Source organism: Helobdella robusta (assembly GCF_000326865.2).
Source record: "Helobdella robusta unplaced genomic scaffold HELROscaffold_31, whole genome shotgun sequence".
Taxonomy (NCBI): Eukaryota; Metazoa; Annelida; class Clitellata; order Rhynchobdellida; family Glossiphoniidae; genus Helobdella; species Helobdella robusta.
The window spans coordinates 214,091-233,266 of record NW_008704544.1 but is presented as its reverse complement, the minus strand read 5'-3'; the positions used below and the strand labels follow the sequence as shown (position 1 = coordinate 233,266).

Here is a 19,176-nt window from a genome sequence, read left to right as displayed (position 1 = left end):
ATGTTCGCCCTCTGGGCCACTTTTCAAAAGCAGTCCATATAAAAGTTCTCTAACTTTGGAGCTGCAAACATGTGATGATGGATCTGTCCTGTTTTCTATTTGAGGTTGCAAGAGAACTTTCTGAGAAACAAAAATATTTGCTAGTTTAGAATTGAGAGCTCCCTGATTGAAATGCATTTTAAAGCAGACAGGTGCACTTTCATTATGATTGTTGATCAATTTACCTGTATCTACTTTAGAAAAATTATCTTCAGATGTGAAGACCTCATCATAGTCGTTGAAGATAACATGTATGTAGCAGTTTGTGATGCTGTATTTTTCAATTGATTTATTTATCAAAGCTCTAATCCTGTTTTCTTCATCTGTGTTGCAGTTGAGTTCGAACATAATGTCTCTGATGGCTGCTTTAATGTTTCGTTTCAGTGCAAACCACTTGAAGAGGCCGAATATTTTTCGTCGATCGTTGGGGATCTGATTGAGTTTGATGCCCGGGACATGACTGAAGTAATTTAACTTTCTGAAAAATTGTTCGAATGTGGAACCAGGTATGTACTCGTTTCCCATGACTGTGGCAAACAGATGAATCAATGAATGATCGTGAATCCCCATAACTTTTTTCAACTTTTCAGCACTGTACATTTGAACATCCATATAAAAAGCGCCATCTTCATCAGTTTTGATGGCCATATTCAAATAATCCAACAGTATAACGCCACCTGGCAAATCGAAAATGAAGAAATCGCTGTCATTCGTTAGGACTGGACATTTCCACTCAGCGGCCAGTGAAGCGATCTGATCATCGGCTTCATAATTGCAGGTGACGTGCTTTATCAACAATTCGTCTAAGATTTCTTTGAAAATTTCCTGAGTTAATAAGGGCACAACAAACGCACAGCCATCTTTTGTGTTATTCAGTGAAGCTGTCACTTTTTTGGCGGCTCTCAAACGGGAACTGTTGAACTTCTTGCCGTCTAGATCGTAGGCTCCGTCAAAAACAACGTAGGGAAGGACTAAACATTTTGTTAAAGATAGAAAAAACTGTCGACAGGTATCGGCGAAAATCGTGTAATCGCCGCCGTAGTGGTATGGTATTTGGTATAAATTGTACAAAAAATGCAACAGATTGTTTCCGTCGACAATTATTTTAGTACTTTTTAATCTGAAATCGAGAAAAATGTGGGTGTTGCTATCCAAGTACGTGGTGAAACCTGGAACACCCATGTTGAACTAGTGTCTTTAATATCGTATCTGTTTACATAGAAAAATTTAATACTAATTTTCAACAGAATCTTACATTTAATGATTTCTGAACATTTTGATTTAACTTATATTTTTATTATTACATATTTATTTATAAAATATAAAAATTAATAATAAAAGTGAAATAAAACGAGAAAAAATATCAATGCAACAATTTTGTCAATCTATGACTCTAGTTGCCGTCTTCTTGTGTTTGTATTTTTTGGCAACTAGATGTTATAATTTCCTCGTTAAAATTGTTCTTAAAAATCGTTTTTTTCACTAATTTAATTGAAAAACCACCATTCCAGGTAAGTTAGTGCATTTGTTTCTTTCAAATTTTTTCAATTAATTCCCTAATTTAAAAATTTTCGCCCCAAAACGTGCCGTATAGTTTTGTGATTTGTCGCTCGCTTGGGAATGCAGTAAAATGTGGTTTTTATGTTGAAAGTCAGTTTTTTGGTTTTCGTTGTTTGATTGGCAGGTGCAAAGTTAAAAAAAATTGACGAGGAAATTTACGCCGGCCGACATTATTTGCGCGATTTGATTGCAAAACACTACTAGGAATGAAATTTAGAAAATGAAATTGGTAATTGTGGTGGTTGCTGGTTGTATGACTTTCCCCATCACCATAACTATAACATCATACAGCATTAAATTAGTAGACTATTATTAATTATTAGCATAATTAACATAATTAAAATGGTAGATTAAAAGTAAATTTATTTGTTAAAAACTTAAAATATGAAATATTTTACACCCACACAGCTTGCACGTTTAAATGGTAATTTAGTTAACTCCTAATGAGAAAAGATGTCCAATCAAAATCAAAGTGTTCGCAGTGCCAGCACCAACTCCAACAACAGTAGCTGCACAATTAGCAACGTCAACATTGTCAGTAATAGTAGTAGTAGTGGTAATAACACTAATCCTAATTCTAACAACATGAACAACAGCAGCGTTAAAGATGTTACTAAAGTTCGACTGCACGTTTCAAATATTCCATATGATCTTAGGTGGCAAGATTTGAAGGACCTTTTCAAAGATAAAGGTCTCCTTTGTGTTTTTAATTGCATGTGTTGGCTTCATGTGTGTTTATGTGTCTGTATGTTTTAGTGTTTGTGATTATTTTTGTGTTTTGAGTGTGTTTATTTGTGAATGTCTTTGGGATGTGATTTCATTATAGAGATGTGCTAAAAATAACGACATGATTTCAGAGATGAGCTAATCAGTCAATTAATGAATAATAATAATTTAATTTTAGCTGATTGTTTCATTATTATTCGATAAAGAGTTAAATTTATTTATTCTTTTTTATTAAAATAGTTGGCTCAGATGTGTGTTATGTTGAAATTTACGAGGGAATCGACGGCAAAAGTACTGGGGCTGGGTGAGGAAAAATTATTTATCATAATCAACTTTTATATCTATTATTCTGATCAAAATTTACTTTTAAACTTGCTTTTAAACTTCACCATTTATTTCTAATGATTCCAGTTTTTAAAACAAGATAAGTAATAATAATCACATTTTTATATATTCTTGTTCTTTTAATTTTATAAATGTGTATTTTTAATAATTTTTCTGATAAAATTGTTATTATTACTGTTTTCTTCTTATTATTATTAAAGGAAGGAATATAAATTATAATCGAAGGGTGATTGAGATTAAAGGTAGAGAGCTGGCAGATCGAGCTATAGAACTGTTGCACAAAACTGAATTGAAAAATCGACAGATTATCGTCAGAGAGGTAAAATCTTTATCATTATTAATATAATCATAAGCAATTTTACATATTTAACTAGATATCCAAAAATGGAATCACTAATCACTAACTAATTAATAAACAAATAAGGAAAAGGAAAAAGACAGGCTACAGTATGGGAAGCTGCAGAATCCATCAAGTTCCATGAACCATGACCACATGAACGGCGTTATGGGCGGCACTGCTGTTGGTGGAGCCATTAATAATGCTACCAACTCCATCAGTCTTGGCCTACAGCTTCTATATCAGCTGGGCATCGATACTGAGAATATTACCAACCAGATCTTCATTGCCAACGTTAGCCTTTTTTGTTTCTATTTATAATTTTTGGTTGATGATCGGCAACAATCATGAAATGCCGTTAATAATGTCTCCGCAACAGCTGGACTACAATGTGACGGCGAAGAAACTGAAGGATGTGTTTATAATGGCAGGCAGTATCTTGCAGGTCGACTTGAAAGTCGACAAGGAGGGCTCCAGTAGAGGAATGGCTACCATTCGATATGAGAGTCCCATTGAGGCTGTTCAGGCCATCAGTTAGATCTTTTTTACTTTTTTTTAGTTTAGCAACTATTAGCCAAGCTCTTTTTTTGCTTTTTAGTTCAACAAAGCAAAAATTTTTACCTTATCCATCACAATGTGGCAACATTTCAACAACAAATCCGACAATTGATCAGTAAAATAATGCAGCCTGTAATAACTTAGCAATATTTTTAACTGGCCAATCATATTCCAGCATCATTTTACACCTATCAATCACTTTGTGGCATCATTTTACACCTACCAATCACTTTGTAGTATCATTTTAAACTTACCAATCACTCTGTAGCGTTATTGTAAACTGAGTAATCACATCACTGCACAGCAATGTTTAATGGACAGTACCTGTACGAACGACTAATGAACGTACGAATGGACAAGATGTCTGAATCCTCCCCGCAATTCATCCCTAACATTCTCCCTGCCGGATTAAAAGGAGTGGGTATCGGGCTGGGTGTTGGAGGTCAACCTCTGCTCAATGTTGGCCACATTGCTAGTAAGAGGTTTTGCAATTTTTGAAAGAAAAAGGGGGACTATTTAGTGCTTTTAACAATTTAATTTTTTTGTCTAATCAATTTTTTTGTCCATTAACACGTTTGTCTTTTACGAATTCATTCATTCATTTATTCGTTTATTTTTCATTCCTTCATTCAGATGCCATGGTTCTAAGCCAGCTAATTAGCCTTACAGCATCTGGTAAATTGTTTAGTGAGAGTCTGAGTTTGCGCATGTGATGAGTGCGTGAGTCTACGTTTGTGTGTGTGCGTGCGTGCGTGTGTTTGTGTGATATTCATTACAGTTATCTCTTCATATTCAATATTCAATATTCAAACTTCCTGGTCTGGCGGATCGGTATAGAATTTGATAGGCATGACTAAAACCGCCACCTGATTAAAATGTGCAAGAACTTGTGTACACGCACAATTTTTTCTAAATAAAATAATAAACATGCTTCAGCATTTTGAAGTGAAACTTGTTAAGTGCGACGAATGAGCTTGCCTATTTTCTACCAAATCCTCATGCAATTAGTTTCTGCATCTCATCTTTTTTCACGGCAGCACTCTCATAGGTGGAAGGTAATAGGTGAAGAATTTTTATTGCTCAGTCTGATCACGTTGAGGCACTACCTTACTAGCATAATTAAGTCTGATTGGTCAGCTTTCTCTCACAGGTCCGTAACATTTAATTCGTGTGCTAGATAGGGTCTCGCTGATTCATTTTCTTCATTTTTGGCAGCCCAGCGCGGGACATCACCGTGCTGTATTCATGTAATATTCCTCTTATGAGCCATCCATCCATCATTCATTCTTCCATCCATTCAAAGCATAACAAAGAACATTTCAAGAGCCACAAAGAGACAAGCATAACCCTAACCCCAACCAACCAATCAAATTCAGGTGGTTTCCTGAACGCCAGCCCCCTCCAGCCGTCATCAGCAGGCAACTCGTTAGCAGTGGTAGCAGCAGCGGCCACACAGCAATCGGCCACTAACAACAACCACCACAACTACAACAGCTACCCGCGCAACAGCAACATTGGCGGTCCGCTTTCATCCATGTGCCCGCTGCCCCCGTCCTCGAGAAACTTCAACCCCTTACAGCAACAAAACCCCGGTGCCTTGCTCTCAAATATTGCCCAATCAGGTGTCAGCATGGATGCCGGAAGTGGCGGCAGTGGCTTCAACATCCTGAATGAGTTGAGGTCGTACAACTGGCCGAATCCTAATTTTGGATTTGCGAATCCACGCCTGCCTAACTCCTATCACAATGGGGGCTACTACTCCCATAATTCTCCTCATCATCTTCCTCATCATCTTCCTCACCATCATCATCAGCAGCAGATGTACGCTGGTGGTGGTGGTGGAATGGCTAGGCAGCATGGAGATGGAACTACTGTTATTGTTAAAAATGTTTGTTGCTTTTTTTATCTTTTTCGCCATCTTTGTTGTTTTGTTTTTACGTTCATTCGTTCGTTTGTTTGTTCGTTCGTTCGTTTGTTCGTTCGTTTGTTTGTGTGTTTTGATTTATTTATAGGAATGTTTTTTGTTCGTCTCATTGATATTTTTTTCTATGTTTATGTAAATTTGTGTTTCATTCTATCTGTATAATTTTTATTTAAATATTTTTGGAGGGTTTTTATCTTTATCTTATTTTCATTTATTAATTCATTCATGCATTCATTCATTCATTCCTTTATGCATGCATTCGTACAGTTACCATACAGTACAACATGGCAACACTTGAAAGATAGATTCAAGGAAGCAGGTACAGGATGAATGAATGACTGAATAAATAAATAGATGAATGAATAAATGAATGAATGAATAAATGATTGCCAATCAATCAATCATTCAACTAACCAATCAACCAAGCAATCAATCACTCAGTTAAGAAGTAAGGCAATTGATTCATCAAACAACAATACAACAGGCGACATACAGTACGTTGACATTAAGATGGAGAATGGCAAGTCTAAAGGAATTGGCTCTGTTAGGTTCAGTAATGCTGATACTGCCAGAAGAGCTGTTTGTAAGTTTTTAAACTTTCTTTCATTTATTCGTTCGTTCATTCATTCATTCGTTTATTCAGTCGTTTATTCATTCATTCGTTCGTTCTTTCGTTTGTTTGTCCATTAATTCGTTATATATTCATTAATCAATTCGCTTAATTAATAATTTATCAAACGCTTATGTATTCGTTCGTTAATTAATTAATTAATTCATTCATTCATTCATTAATTTATACATTCTTTCAGTTCAGTTAATTAATTGAATTTTAATTAAACAAACACCATATTATATACAGCAATTTTGAATGGCACAAAGATAGATGGCAGACAAATTGAAGTGAAATTCGAACTTTAATATCATCACCATCATCATTATCATCATCACCATCATCATCAATATCATTACCATCATCATCATTATCACCACCATCAGTAACAACAACAATATCAATAACAACAACAACAACATCGGTGTCTTCAACAACACCATCATCACCATCTTCAATAGTAATAATAATAATGATGATGACATCATCATCAGCAGCAAAACAACAACAACTACTACTACTTTACATAAATAACCATAATTTTATATTTATTGTACATCTTTGATATATTTTTTATACATAAATATGTACATGAATATCGAAGTAACAATTTTTTTAATTCCTCCTATTTTGCCTCTTTTCCTCTCTTTCCATCCATATATTCATCTATCTAGCTATATGTCTGTATATCTATCTTTTTCTTTATCTTTTGGTTTTTCTCTCTCTCTTTTTTCTCTCTCTTTCTCTCTTTCATGCCTCGTGTTTCATTTTTATTTTCTTTCTTTCTTTATATGTATCTCTCTCTCTCTCTCTCTCTCTCTCTCTCTTTCTCTCTCTCTCTCATTTTAATGTGTCTTTTTTCAATGCTACTGTCGTTGGTGACTGTTTGTTGTTGCTAATGTCGTCGTTATTGTTGTTTTTATTATCGAATGAATATCGGTGGGGCGACGCTGGATTATTATTTTGGTAGTTCATATTATTATTATTATTATTATTTTTATTATTATTATTATTATTATGCTGTCTGTGGTTATTATTCTTGTTGTGATTATCATTTTGCCATTCGTCTCCAATTCATCTCATACTTGTAAGTAATGTGAGGTCGTTTCGACGATTAGCATTGCCGTTATTATGATCATCATCATTAATTTTTATTAAACTTCATTTTATTTGTCATTTCTTATTATTTTGAATTTTATTTTGTCGATTGAATATATAAAATATGTTAAAATATGTAAATTTTAATTCATTAGCAATTTTTTTTAACGTGTGATTTATGATGAAAATAAAATGATGTTCCCATTATTATTATTATTATTATTATTATTATTATTATTATTATTGTCGTTATTATTATTATTGCTGCTAAGACTGCAACTGTTGTTTTTATTATTGTTATTATTATTTTGTTGCTATTCAGTAGTATAGATCGTTGGTTTTCATCATAAACAACAAACATTAGAGACCTTCTTTTTATTAACTAATGAATGATTCTTTTTACGTTATTGCTTAACTTGGTGATTTTGTGTATATATATACGCGTATTTGTATTTTAACCCCGTGAAATGCTTTTCTTCTTCTTATTATTATTGTTGTTTATTATTATTATTATTATTTTCCCTCTTAATGTTGCTGCTATTGTGGCCCTATTCGAAGCTTTTTTATTTTGTTTTTTCTCTGATTTTAAACGGAGTCTGGTTGGCCCTGGTTAGCGTTTTATTCGTTTTCTGATTTGAATTTTTCTGAATTAAATAGTTTTAAGTAATTAAGTGATTTTGATTGGATAATATATTGATTGAATAATTGATTGATCGATTGATTGATTGATTGGATGGATAAATTAATTGATTGATTGACTGACCGATTAAAAAACTTTTCTTTCTAATATTCGTTGAGGTGTTTTTGTGTCGATAGTTTTAATCAGTTCAATAGTTTTCTATAATGATCATTCATTTTTTTATCGATCGATAAATCAATCGATCGATTGATTGATTCACTGATTTATTGATTGGTTAGTTTTTAAATATAGAAGTTTCATTCACTCATTCATTCTTCTCATATCTTGTAGTAACAACCAGCGTTTGGGGAAGTGAAAAAAATTAAAGGAATTAGTTTGAAAAATGTAATTAAATAATTAAATTTATATAGTAAAACTTTTATTTATATTAGGTTTTTTTTAAGCTTTTTGATTGATTGATTGATTGAATGAATGGGACGAGACGTTGGTAACATTTTTTTATTCATTTTTTTCATTCTTCTTTAATTCTCATCCTTCTATCTTTGAATAATAATATTGATAATATTTGGAAGTTTCGATTTAATTTTAAATTGACCTTTGGATTCTGATTCTGTTGTTTCTTTGTTCTTTTTACATGATTCTATGCTTATTTCCGTTTCACTTCACTAATTAATTTCTATTGATATATTATCGAATTTAATGGAATTTTTTTTTAAATAAAAATGTTTATTTTTATTCATGTTTTTTGAGCTTACCATATTAATATGACATCATTGTCAAAAATAGTAATAATAATAACATGGTGTAGTAATATCAATAATATTTTAATAATAATATATTTAATTATTATATGGTGGCCAAAGATAAATATGCAAAACTATCTATATACATATATATAGTTTATATATATATAGTTTATATATACATAGTTTATGTGTGTATATATATATATATATATATAATATATATATATATATATATATATATATATATATATATATGCTGGTAAAAGACCATAATCAATGCGTTAGTTTATGAAATTTACCGAATTTCTAGCTTTGGATAGTTTTCTTATTACATTTATCAATATTTCTAACCAAATTTCTGTCAAATTCTGAGAACAGTAAATGCTAATCACAGGGACAGAGATCAATACAAATGTCCTATATAAAGTGCAACAAGTGATGAAGTTGATTGAAGAATCGAAATTGGTCCTACATACTCGAGAATGAATTGAAAAACTGAATATTATTCTAACTTTAATAAAACGAATAGTGACGACAAGAATTTGGTTAGAAATATTGAGAAGTGTAACAAAAAAACTATCCAACGCTAAGAATTCGATAGATTTCATAAATTACTGCAAATATACATACATATATATATATATGCATGTATTATATGTAGGCATATAGTAGTTTCTTATATTATCGCCTATCATCAACTGTTCTTTAGCTAATTTTTTTTATCTTTGGGACTGTTAATGAATTACTTGAATTATTGTTGTTATTGTTGTTATTATTACTATTATTGTTGTTGTTTTTGGTGGTTCTAATAGAAAAAAACATGTAAAACACTTTTTGGTGTATGTTTATTATACATTTATTTTAAATAAACAATTTCTTTCTCGTGCTTTTTCCTTTCAGGACATTGGCGACCATCGACCACCGCAAAACCCGATCTTTAACACTTTGTAGTAGTTGAAATGTGGTGATATTCAACAGGTGACACAAAGACTTCACGAATGTGATTCATTGTTGATCGCGATTTCTTTTCCCTGCAATCTTTTCATTAGTTAAGATTTTCCATTCTTTCCTTCCGCATGATGTGACCAAAAAACTTCAACTGCCCCTTTATCTGTAGTAATTTCCTCTTTTCATAACCGGACTGTTTTAATACATCCTCACTCGAAGTATGAGAGGTCCAACTAATTTTCAATTAATTCTTCTCAAAAACCACATCTCAGCAGCGTTAATCTTTTTTTCCATTTCTTTATAAATTGTCCAGGAGCCGTAAGCTAGCTCAGAGAAAAATGTAACACTCTAACAGTTTTAATTTAGTTGATATTCTGATTTTACCGTTGGTGAGGATGTTTTTCATTTCAGCATAAGCACCTTTCGCCATAGCCATCCTTCTTTTGATAACCATATCACATATATCCCTCTTCTGATATCCATAAGCGTACAGAAAAACTTTAATGTATGACATTAAAGACTTTCTTATATATGTATGTATATATAATATATATATATATAAACGTGTGTGTGTGTGTACATATATGTACGTGCATGTTTGTACAGCCACCTTTTAGCGCATGCAAATGCGAATGGATGGACGTAATTTTTCTTGCATTGCGTTTGACGCATTCAATTTCGTTTTTAAGTAGAGTTCGTTTGTTTGTTCGTTTGTTCGTTCGTTTGTTAGTTCACTATTTAGTTTTATGGTAATGTTTTTTCAGAAAGTTCAATGCAAAAAATACCTTTCTACGTTAGTTGTATTAATGATGAATTAATAATAAATGAATGAACAAATACCTTAAATATATCAAAATATTAATAACTATAATATATAGCAGTAGGTTTTGAACGCACGTTTCATTGGAATTTCTGGTAGATGATCAGGTCTTCAAGCAATCATAAAAGATGACTTGAAAATATCAGGACCAGATTGTTAAAATTAGATCAGGAGAGGTCAAATTTCATTTTAATTGGGTCAGAAGAGTTGAAAATTCATTTGAATTGGGCCAGGAAAGGTTAAAGTTCATTTTAAATTTGGTCAAGATCGGCTGAAAGCTTTGACATCATGGCGATAACTTATTATGCTACAGGTTAGAAATTTTTTTCTCAGTGCTTTTATTAACCTCCTCCTCCTCCTCATCATCATCATCATCGTCGTCATCTTTGTCATAATAATAATAATAATCAACATTACCATCGTCATCATCGTCGTCGTCATCATCACATTCACTCACTGACACTTTGAATACGTAGATTCTTCATAATTACATTTTTATTACGCGCGTTACTCTAGCCAATCTCGCTCGCCCGCGATGCGTTTTTCATAATAAAAAATAATAATAATAACGTTATTATTATTATTATTATTAATGTTATTGTCGTTGTTTTTGTTGTTGTTTTTGTTGTTGTTGTTGTTGGTCGTAGCAATCACTTTTACGATCCTAATCAAACGTGACGTGCTTAAATAGGTGGGGACGCTAATGACGATCATGATGACGATTGTTGTTATTATTATTATCATTATTATTTTTATTAATATTGATGTTATTGCTGCTTTGTTAATGTTTTTCTTGTTATTATTATTTTTACCTCAACGATGTTGATATGGTGATGCTGAGTGCCATGACTACGGTGATGACGATGATGATGACGACTAAGATGATGACGATAATGTGGAAAAAGATGGCGATAATAAGAAAGAAGATGGCGATAATAAGGAGGATAAAATGAGGATGATGATGAGCGTAAAGAGTGTAGAGAACAGAGAGTTATATATAATACAACTTTTCAATGGTTTTGTAAATATTTGCCCTGACGTGGAACGATGATGTATATGAGGAAGTGGGATTAGTTGTCTATGTTTGCTTATCTTTGTTTGCACAGTTCCATGTTTGCTTATATCTATTTTTACACATATCTATGTTTGCGTATATCAATGTTTGTATTTCTATATTGTTTTTGTTTGTCTGTTTGCCTATTCGTTTCTTTGCTCTTTGTTTGCCTACTGGTTTAATTGTTACTCGAATGTGCACATGTTTTAATTAGGTCTCTCTCTCTCTCTCTCTTTTCTTTCTGGCATCTTTTCCATCTTTCTTTCTCTTTCTCTCATTCATTCATTCATTCATTCATTCATTCATTCATTCATTCATTCATTCATTCATTCGTTCGTTCGTTCGTTCGTTCGTTCATTCATTCATTCATTTTCTACTCCCAATCCCCTCTGGAAAGCAAGCAAACAAAGAAAAAAATGTGGGGAAGAGAATTATTTATCGCTCAAAAAATACTTTTCAACGTCGAATTGTTTTTTCTATGTATGTTTGTGTAAGTATGCATGCTTGCATGTTTGTATGTATGTATGTATGTATGTATGTATGTATGTATGTATGTATGTATGTATGTATGTATGTATGTATGTATTTTCAAGAGCATCATTTCAATTACGAGCAAGTTAGTCAAAGGTATAAGTCAATAAAAAGCAATATTATACTATTTTTATACTGTTGCATACACACACACACACACACACGCACATACACACACACACACGCACACATTTAGAAACATAAAATAAAGAACATAAAAAGCTCAAGTAACTCATCTACGGTCATATATTATCGTCTCTCCATGGAAAAACGAAAGGTGTATAACTCCCGGTTAAGTTTTTTTTAGTTTATTTTTAGTTTTTTGTTTATGTTTTTTGTATTTTTCTCTTTTCTTACGTCATTATTTATAATCCTTCGAGCTGTTTTTAGTGTGTTTATTTTGTAAAAAAAAATTGGTATATATGTGTGAGTGTGTGTGAATGTGTGTGTGTGTGTGTGTGTGTGTGTGTGTGTATGAATGTGTGTGTGTATATGTACGTATGCATGCATGCAGGCATGTATGTGAATGTATATTTGACTTATATTTATTATTTATGGCAAAACGTTGTCTAAGGCGTATTTTTTGATTCATCATCATTTCTCTGGTTTTTTTTTATTAAACTTTCATCATCATTTTCATCACCGTGACATCATCCCTACCATCATCATCATTATTGCCCCCATCATCGTCATCATCTTCCTCTTCATCATCATCATCATCGTCATCATCATTATCACCACCACAGTTTCATTCCTTCTATTCCTGCTTCTTCTCCATCTTCATCGTCTTCATCACGTGCGAGCTCTCTCCATCAGCGCTCCGAGTCATTACATCATTTACTCAGGGAATCTAGTAGTTACGTACTCACTCGATGGCTACGATGACGTCATCCTTAACAACAACAACAACAACAATAATAATAATACTAATAATGATGAAGATAATAATAATAATAATAATAACAATAACAGCTACTCGGACAATCGTAAAAATAAGACAATTTTTGACGTTATTGATGAGGTGAATTCAGTTAATGGCAGGAATGCGATTTTTTCATCATCAACAACATCATCACCATTATCATCATCATCAACAACAGCAACAACAAAATCATCATCGTCAACAAGAACAACATCGTCATCATCAACAACAGCATCGTCGTCAAAATCCGTCAAAGAAAATCAAAGCAACACGTACAGCTCTAATGCTGAAACCATGTTGATTCTAATGCGCCTGAAGTACAACAACATCAACAACAACAAAAACATCAACAACAAAAAAATCAACAACAACATCATCAACAACAACATCGACAACAACAAAAACATCACGAACAAAAACAACAACATCAACAACAACAACAAAAACATCAACAACAAAAACAACAATAACGAAATAATACTACAGACGCGCCTCCCGCGAAACATAACATCAAGCGAGTTGACAATATCTTGCGGCGTTGTAAACAAACCAGGTCTATACCTACTAAAAATCTACACCGGAAACGGAAATGAACTTGCCGGAAGTGACGTAATAGAGGTCACGTGGCCTGTTATAGATTTAACACTTCCGGTAAAATCGCCTGCTCTCTCTGGGCCCGTGACCTTGAGAGTTAGAAGCCGGAGAACCGATTTTGGCTGCTACGATGATCACAAAAAAATTTTTAACGGAAACTCGACCAGATCTCGTAGATACGAGTTGCGCTTGTTTAGGAAAAGTTATAACCCAACATCATCATCATCAACGACGTCTTCAATACTTACATCATCATCATCACCACCGTCATCATCATTATCAGGAAGTTATGGTGATGATGATGATGATGGTGGTGATGATGATGGTGGTGATGATGATGATGATGATGTCCTGCTAGTCCACAGCATCCGTTTCAACTCTATAGGACAACTCTTACGGAGCAAGAAAAAATTTTCAGAAGACGACGACGACGATGGTGACGATAATAATAATAATAACGATGATGATGATGATGATGACGTCAAAAAATTTCAATTTCCTTGTGAGGTGTTCGACCGCAGGGCATTTTATCAAATTGCTCTAGTCAGATGTGACGATGACGACGACGATGATGATGATGATGGTAGTAGTGATAATACTGATAACGATAGTAGCAATGCAGATGATGATGATGATGATGATGATAAGAATGATGGAGAGATGAGAGGGAGAAGAAAGAATGTCTGCAATTGCGATGTTAAGAATGGCTGTTCCTTGCTGAAAAATGCCCTGTTCAATCATCAGGGCTACCGTTTTAATGGGAATAAAAGAAATAATAATTACAATGATAACAAAATTATGACGTCATTGATGGCGGCCAGTGACGTCATGGCCGTCAACTTCCGGCAAGACGTGTACAGGGTCAGCCTGGACAGGAATCACGTGTTTCCGTGTGAGAAGAGTATCAGCGTGAGGTGAGTTGTGATGGTGATGATAATGATGATGATGATGATGATGATGTTACTGTTGTTTGTGAAGTTAGTGGGAAATAAAATCATTTGAAAAGAATGAGTTTGAATGGTGTAAGCGTCATTATTATCATCATCACCACCATCGACATCATCATCATCACCAATCAGATTTACGTCATCATCATGCCGAAACTCTTCTGACGTCATCAGGGCTTACAACGTCAATGACACTGAAACTTTGACGTTCGTGGCCGAGCGGAAACCCGCAAAAACCACCGGAAGTAGCGTGACTTTTGAATGTTTTAAATTTTCAACTTCCGGTCACGTGGCCAGCTGTTTCCGGTACGTCAGCATGACGACTTCCGGATCCGTAGTAGAGCATCCCATAGTTTGTCTCGCTATGACAAAGGAACAAAGTGGGTTGTTATAATTTTCATGGTAATTATAATAATAATTATTATTATTATTATAATTTTCATAGTAATTATAATGATAATTATTATTTTTATTGTTGTGGTAGTTGTTCTTATTATTATTATTAATGTTATTATTCTGTTGTTTTGTTGTTGTTGTTTCAACGCGCGCTTGAATTGGTTTGAAAAAAATTAGCCAACCAATCAAAAATAGCCATTCAACTAGCCAATCAAAACCAGCAAATAAACCAACCAACCAACCAATCAACCAACTAACCAACCAACCAACCAACTCATTAATCAACTAATCAACCAACGAACCAACCAACTAATCAACCAACGAACCAATCAATAAACCAACTCATCAACCAACCAACCAACTCATCAACCAACCAACCAACCAACTCATCAACCAACCAACCAACTCATCAACCAACCAACCAACCAACTGGCCAAGCACACTTTTGATTTGTTGTTGACAAGATGAATTGTCAGCCGACCGCGTGGAGAGCTTCCTGCCGTGTGCTGATAAGAAACCATGCAGGCCTTTGTATGTATGTATTCTCGATGTAGTATCCAATAGAAAGATGGATGGATGGTTGGATGGTTGGATGAATGAATAAAAAGTGAATGAATGAATGAGTGAATGGGTGAATGAATGAATGAAGAATTCAAATCCGAATCAAAAGAAAGATATTTTACGAAAAAATAAAATTTAAATTTGAAAAATTGACGACAACATTATAATTGTTATTATAGTAGTTTATGGATGTATGTATGTATGTATGTATGTATGTATGTATGTATGTATGTATGTATGTAATGTATGTATGTATGTATGTATGTATGTATGTAATGTATGTATGTATGTATGTATGTATGTATGTATGTATGTATGTATGTATGTATGTATGTATGTATGTATGTATGTATGTGTGTGTGTGTGTGTGTGTGTGTGTGTGTGTGTGTGTGTGTGTGTGTGTGTGTGTGTGTGTGTGTGTGTGTGTGTGTGTGTGTGTACGTACGTATGGATGCATTAGCTTTCTGCACGCAAGCCTATTTTTCAGTATGGCCTAAGTGACTTCAAAAATGGCGGTCAGTAATTTGTGACGTCATGAAGTCTCGCCGTGACGATGTCGTCGTGACGTCATAATGATGAGGCGCTGAATTTTTAAATAGAAGGAGGAGGTTTTGATATAGTATAGTAGCAGATCTCTTTTTCCCCTTTAATTAGCCGGTCTATGAATATTCTTTTTATGTTCTAATTCTTCTTGTTATTGTAACCATTACCATCATAGTCGTCGTCATCATCATCTTCTTCTTCTTCGTCATCATCATCATCATTTTCTTCTTCTTCATCATCATCATTTTTAATATCAGTCATGGGTGTTGATCAACTAATGCAGACCTTCTCATTCTTTTACAATCCCATGTTCTCCAATTTCGAAAAAATGTTTAGTATAAAAGTTTTTTTTGTATTTATACAAAACATACAGAGTACACTAACTTATAATACAATTGTATGTTTGTGCAAATATACACACATACGTTCAAATAAACACAGCATACAGCATACAGTTCAAATAAACACTTCAGCATACATACATGCATGCATACATACGTGCATACATACATACATACATACATACATACATACATACATACATACATACATACATACATACATACATACATACATACATACATACATACATACACACACACATACATACATACATGCATAGATATAAAATTTTCGCTTCTTCTTTGCTTTCAAATTTTACAGCCGTCGTACGTGCTCCTTCCATAAAGCGGAAAGGGAAGCAGAAAATTCAGTTTCTTTGGTAACGTTGATTCTCCGTTATTTCTGGCTTTTGTTGATGTTGACGTTAATGTTGTTGTACGCATAAAAGTACTGATGATGATGGCGATGATAAGGATGATGATGATTATGACAAAGATGATGGTGGTGATGAAGATGAAGATTACCATGATAATGATGATGACGACGACGACATTGATGATGATAACGATCATGGCCCAGATAAAAATATTTTTTTATATTTCGTTTTCCTGGAAACTAGAATCTAGATAAATAGCCATCATTTGTCGATGCATACATTAGCGTAATGAATGAACGAACGAACGAATGAACGAATGAATGAATGAATGAATGAATGATTGAATGAATGAATAAATAAATGAATGAATGAATGAATGAATGAATGAATGAATGAATGAATGAATGAATGAATGAACGAACGAACGAACGATTGAATGAATGAATGAATGATTGAATGAATGAATGAATGAATGAATGAATGAATGAATGAATGAATGAATGAATGAATGAATGAATGAACGAACGAACGAACGAACGAACGAACGAATGAATGAATGAATGAATGAATGAATGAATGAACGAACGAATAAATGGATGATTGATTGATCAAAGAAAAATTGAATGAATGAACGACTGAATAAACAAATAAATTGATGAATAAATGTATGGAAGAAAAAAATATGTGATTGATTAATTTATAATACTGTTGATTTTACAAAAAATAGAATGGGAATGATTGATAGATTGAATGAATGAATGATTGATTGGTTGATTGATTGATTAATTGATTGGTTAAATAAGGATGTTTTTGAATGATTGCGTGAATGAATAATAATATGAATAAAAGAACGAATGAACGAACGAACAAAATTGTGAATTAGTTAGTATGTGATAAACTGAATGAATGAATGAATGAAAATGAAAGAATCCACACAAAAATGAAAGAATGAACAAACCAGTGAGTGAAAGAATGAATGAATGGATGGGTGGATAGATTGTTGAGTGAATGAACAGACAAAAAAAGGATGAATAAAATGATGAATGAGTGAATGAACGAACGGATGAATAATTAATACCTCCTTGCAGTGTACAGTAACTTAAGTAATTTGATTAATGCCATCCACATTCTATTATACAAACAGTGTACATAAGTAAATTATGTTTGTGTGTGTGTGTGTGTGCGTGAGTATGTGTGTGTGTGTGTGCGTGTGTGTGTGAGTAGTTTTTTTAAATTCTTTTTGTCTATAATCCTAAGGCTGACGGCTTAAAACAAATAGTTTATTTTCCTTTAGTTTCACAGAGAAAAAAATTGAAAAAAAAACAAAAAAAAATAGTAAAAGAATAAAAACACAATAAACCGGAAATGGTCTTCTGTTTTTTGATCACGTGATGGTACACGTGGTGATTAGGAAAACTATAAATAACGCACGATTGCTTTTTCAGCGACCAATGAAAAGTCTTTGATGTCACTCTTCTGATGATCATGATGATGATGACGGTGATAGTAATGATGATGATGACGGTGATAGTAATGATGATGATGATGATGATGATGATGATGATGATGATGATGATGATGATGATGATGATGATAAGAAAGATGATGATGATGATGATAAGAAAGATGATGATGATGATGATGATGACGGTAGCGAGGAGGAAAAGTATGACGATGATTTTTCATCAAGTTAAGTTCACTCTTTATGTCCGCAGTAACAAGTCTTTGTTCGTTCGTTTGTTTGTTCACTCGTTCATTCATTCGTTCATTCATTCATTCATTCATTCATTCTTTCATCTGTTCAATCATTTTTAACATACAATTTAACTTATTATTTTAAACATTCACTCACTCGCTCATTCAATCAATTCACACTTTCATTACGAGAACTAAAATTCATTAACTTCTCGATTTACTACTATTTCACTCAATCTCTCTCTCTCTCTCTCTCTCTCTCTCTCTTTCACTTTTCTTTTTTCTCCCTCTTTCTCTTTTTTTCTCTCTTTTATATACATATATCAATATATATATGTATATATATAATGATGACACCTAGTGAATGATGAATGGACGAAAATTAATCCCCAGGTCAGTATTAGTGCGTGCACATTTTGTGTTGGTTTATATCTCTCTCTTTCTCTCTCTTTTTATCTCTCTCTCTCTTTATCTTTTTTTTTCTTTCTTTCTATCTCTATCTTTCTCACCATATAAAATTGTGTATATGTGTGTGTGTGTGTGTGTGTGTGTGTGTGTGTGTGTGTGTGTGTGTGTGGGCAAATTTTAAGAAACCTCACCGATCGGCTCATCTAAAACCTGGTCTGATCCTGGACAAACATTCGGTCGAAATTTGGCATTCAACTTGGGTCATCTTTAAAGGCCAAATAGCCGAATGCTGCAGCGTTTGTCTAAGTCTTCCCAGATAAAAAGTAATTGTGCACATATAAACCTGGTCTGATCCTGGACAAACATTCGGTCGAAATTTTGCGTTCAACTTGGGTCATTTTTAAAGGCCAAATAGCCGAATGCTGCAGAAAGAGAAAGAAAGAGAGAGAGAAAGAG

At 33.3% G+C, this 19,176-nt stretch overlaps 3 protein-coding genes across 3 annotated transcripts; 2 read left to right on the top strand and 1 right to left on the bottom strand.

Annotated features, from left to right (window-relative positions):
• HELRODRAFT_132438 (hypothetical protein) lies at positions 1–1,221 on the bottom strand (the record flags this gene model as incomplete). Its single annotated transcript, XM_009022231.1, has 1 exon — positions 1–1,221. A coding segment is annotated over one exon (1,221 nt), but the record flags the coding sequence as incomplete, so codon positions are not given.
• A 235-nt stretch (positions 1,222–1,456) lies between these two features.
• Positions 1,457–6,672, top strand: HELRODRAFT_192266 (hypothetical protein). Its single transcript, XM_009022230.1, has 12 exons — positions 1,457–1,550; positions 2,008–2,290; positions 2,566–2,629; positions 2,896–2,989; positions 3,095–3,301; positions 3,387–3,540; positions 3,870–4,040; positions 4,199–4,240; positions 4,942–5,453; positions 5,757–5,808; positions 5,974–6,072; positions 6,349–6,672. Exons 2-12 carry the CDS (start codon positions 2,053–2,055, stop codon positions 6,405–6,407), a joined length of 1,692 nt encoding a protein of 563 aa, XP_009020478.1. The 5' UTR covers positions 1,457–1,550; positions 2,008–2,052; the 3' UTR covers positions 6,408–6,672.
• A 3,967-nt stretch (positions 6,673–10,639) lies between these two features.
• On the top strand, positions 10,640–14,793 carry HELRODRAFT_174787 (hypothetical protein; the record flags this gene model as incomplete). The annotated part of the gene is made up of 4 exons (XM_009022229.1): positions 10,640–10,664; positions 12,683–13,548; positions 14,101–14,366; positions 14,532–14,793. 4 exons carry the CDS (start codon positions 10,640–10,642, stop codon positions 14,791–14,793), a joined length of 1,419 nt encoding a protein of 472 aa, XP_009020477.1.
• Between the last annotated feature and the right edge of the window lie 4,383 nt (positions 14,794–19,176).

Excerpts from the sequence above, each read along its gene's own strand:
- HELRODRAFT_192266 (XM_009022230.1), top strand. The coding sequence starts at position 2,053 with ATGTCCAATCAAAATCAAAGTGTTCGCAGTGCCAGCACCAACTCCAAC. Across the intron at positions 4,241-4,941 it reads AATTAGCCTTACAGCATCTG|GTGGTTTCCTGAACGCCAGC; the intron begins GTAAATTGTTTA and ends AATCAAATTCAG. Across the intron at positions 6,073-6,348 it reads TACTGCCAGAAGAGCTGTTT|CAATTTTGAATGGCACAAAG; the intron begins GTAAGTTTTTAA and ends TATTATATACAG.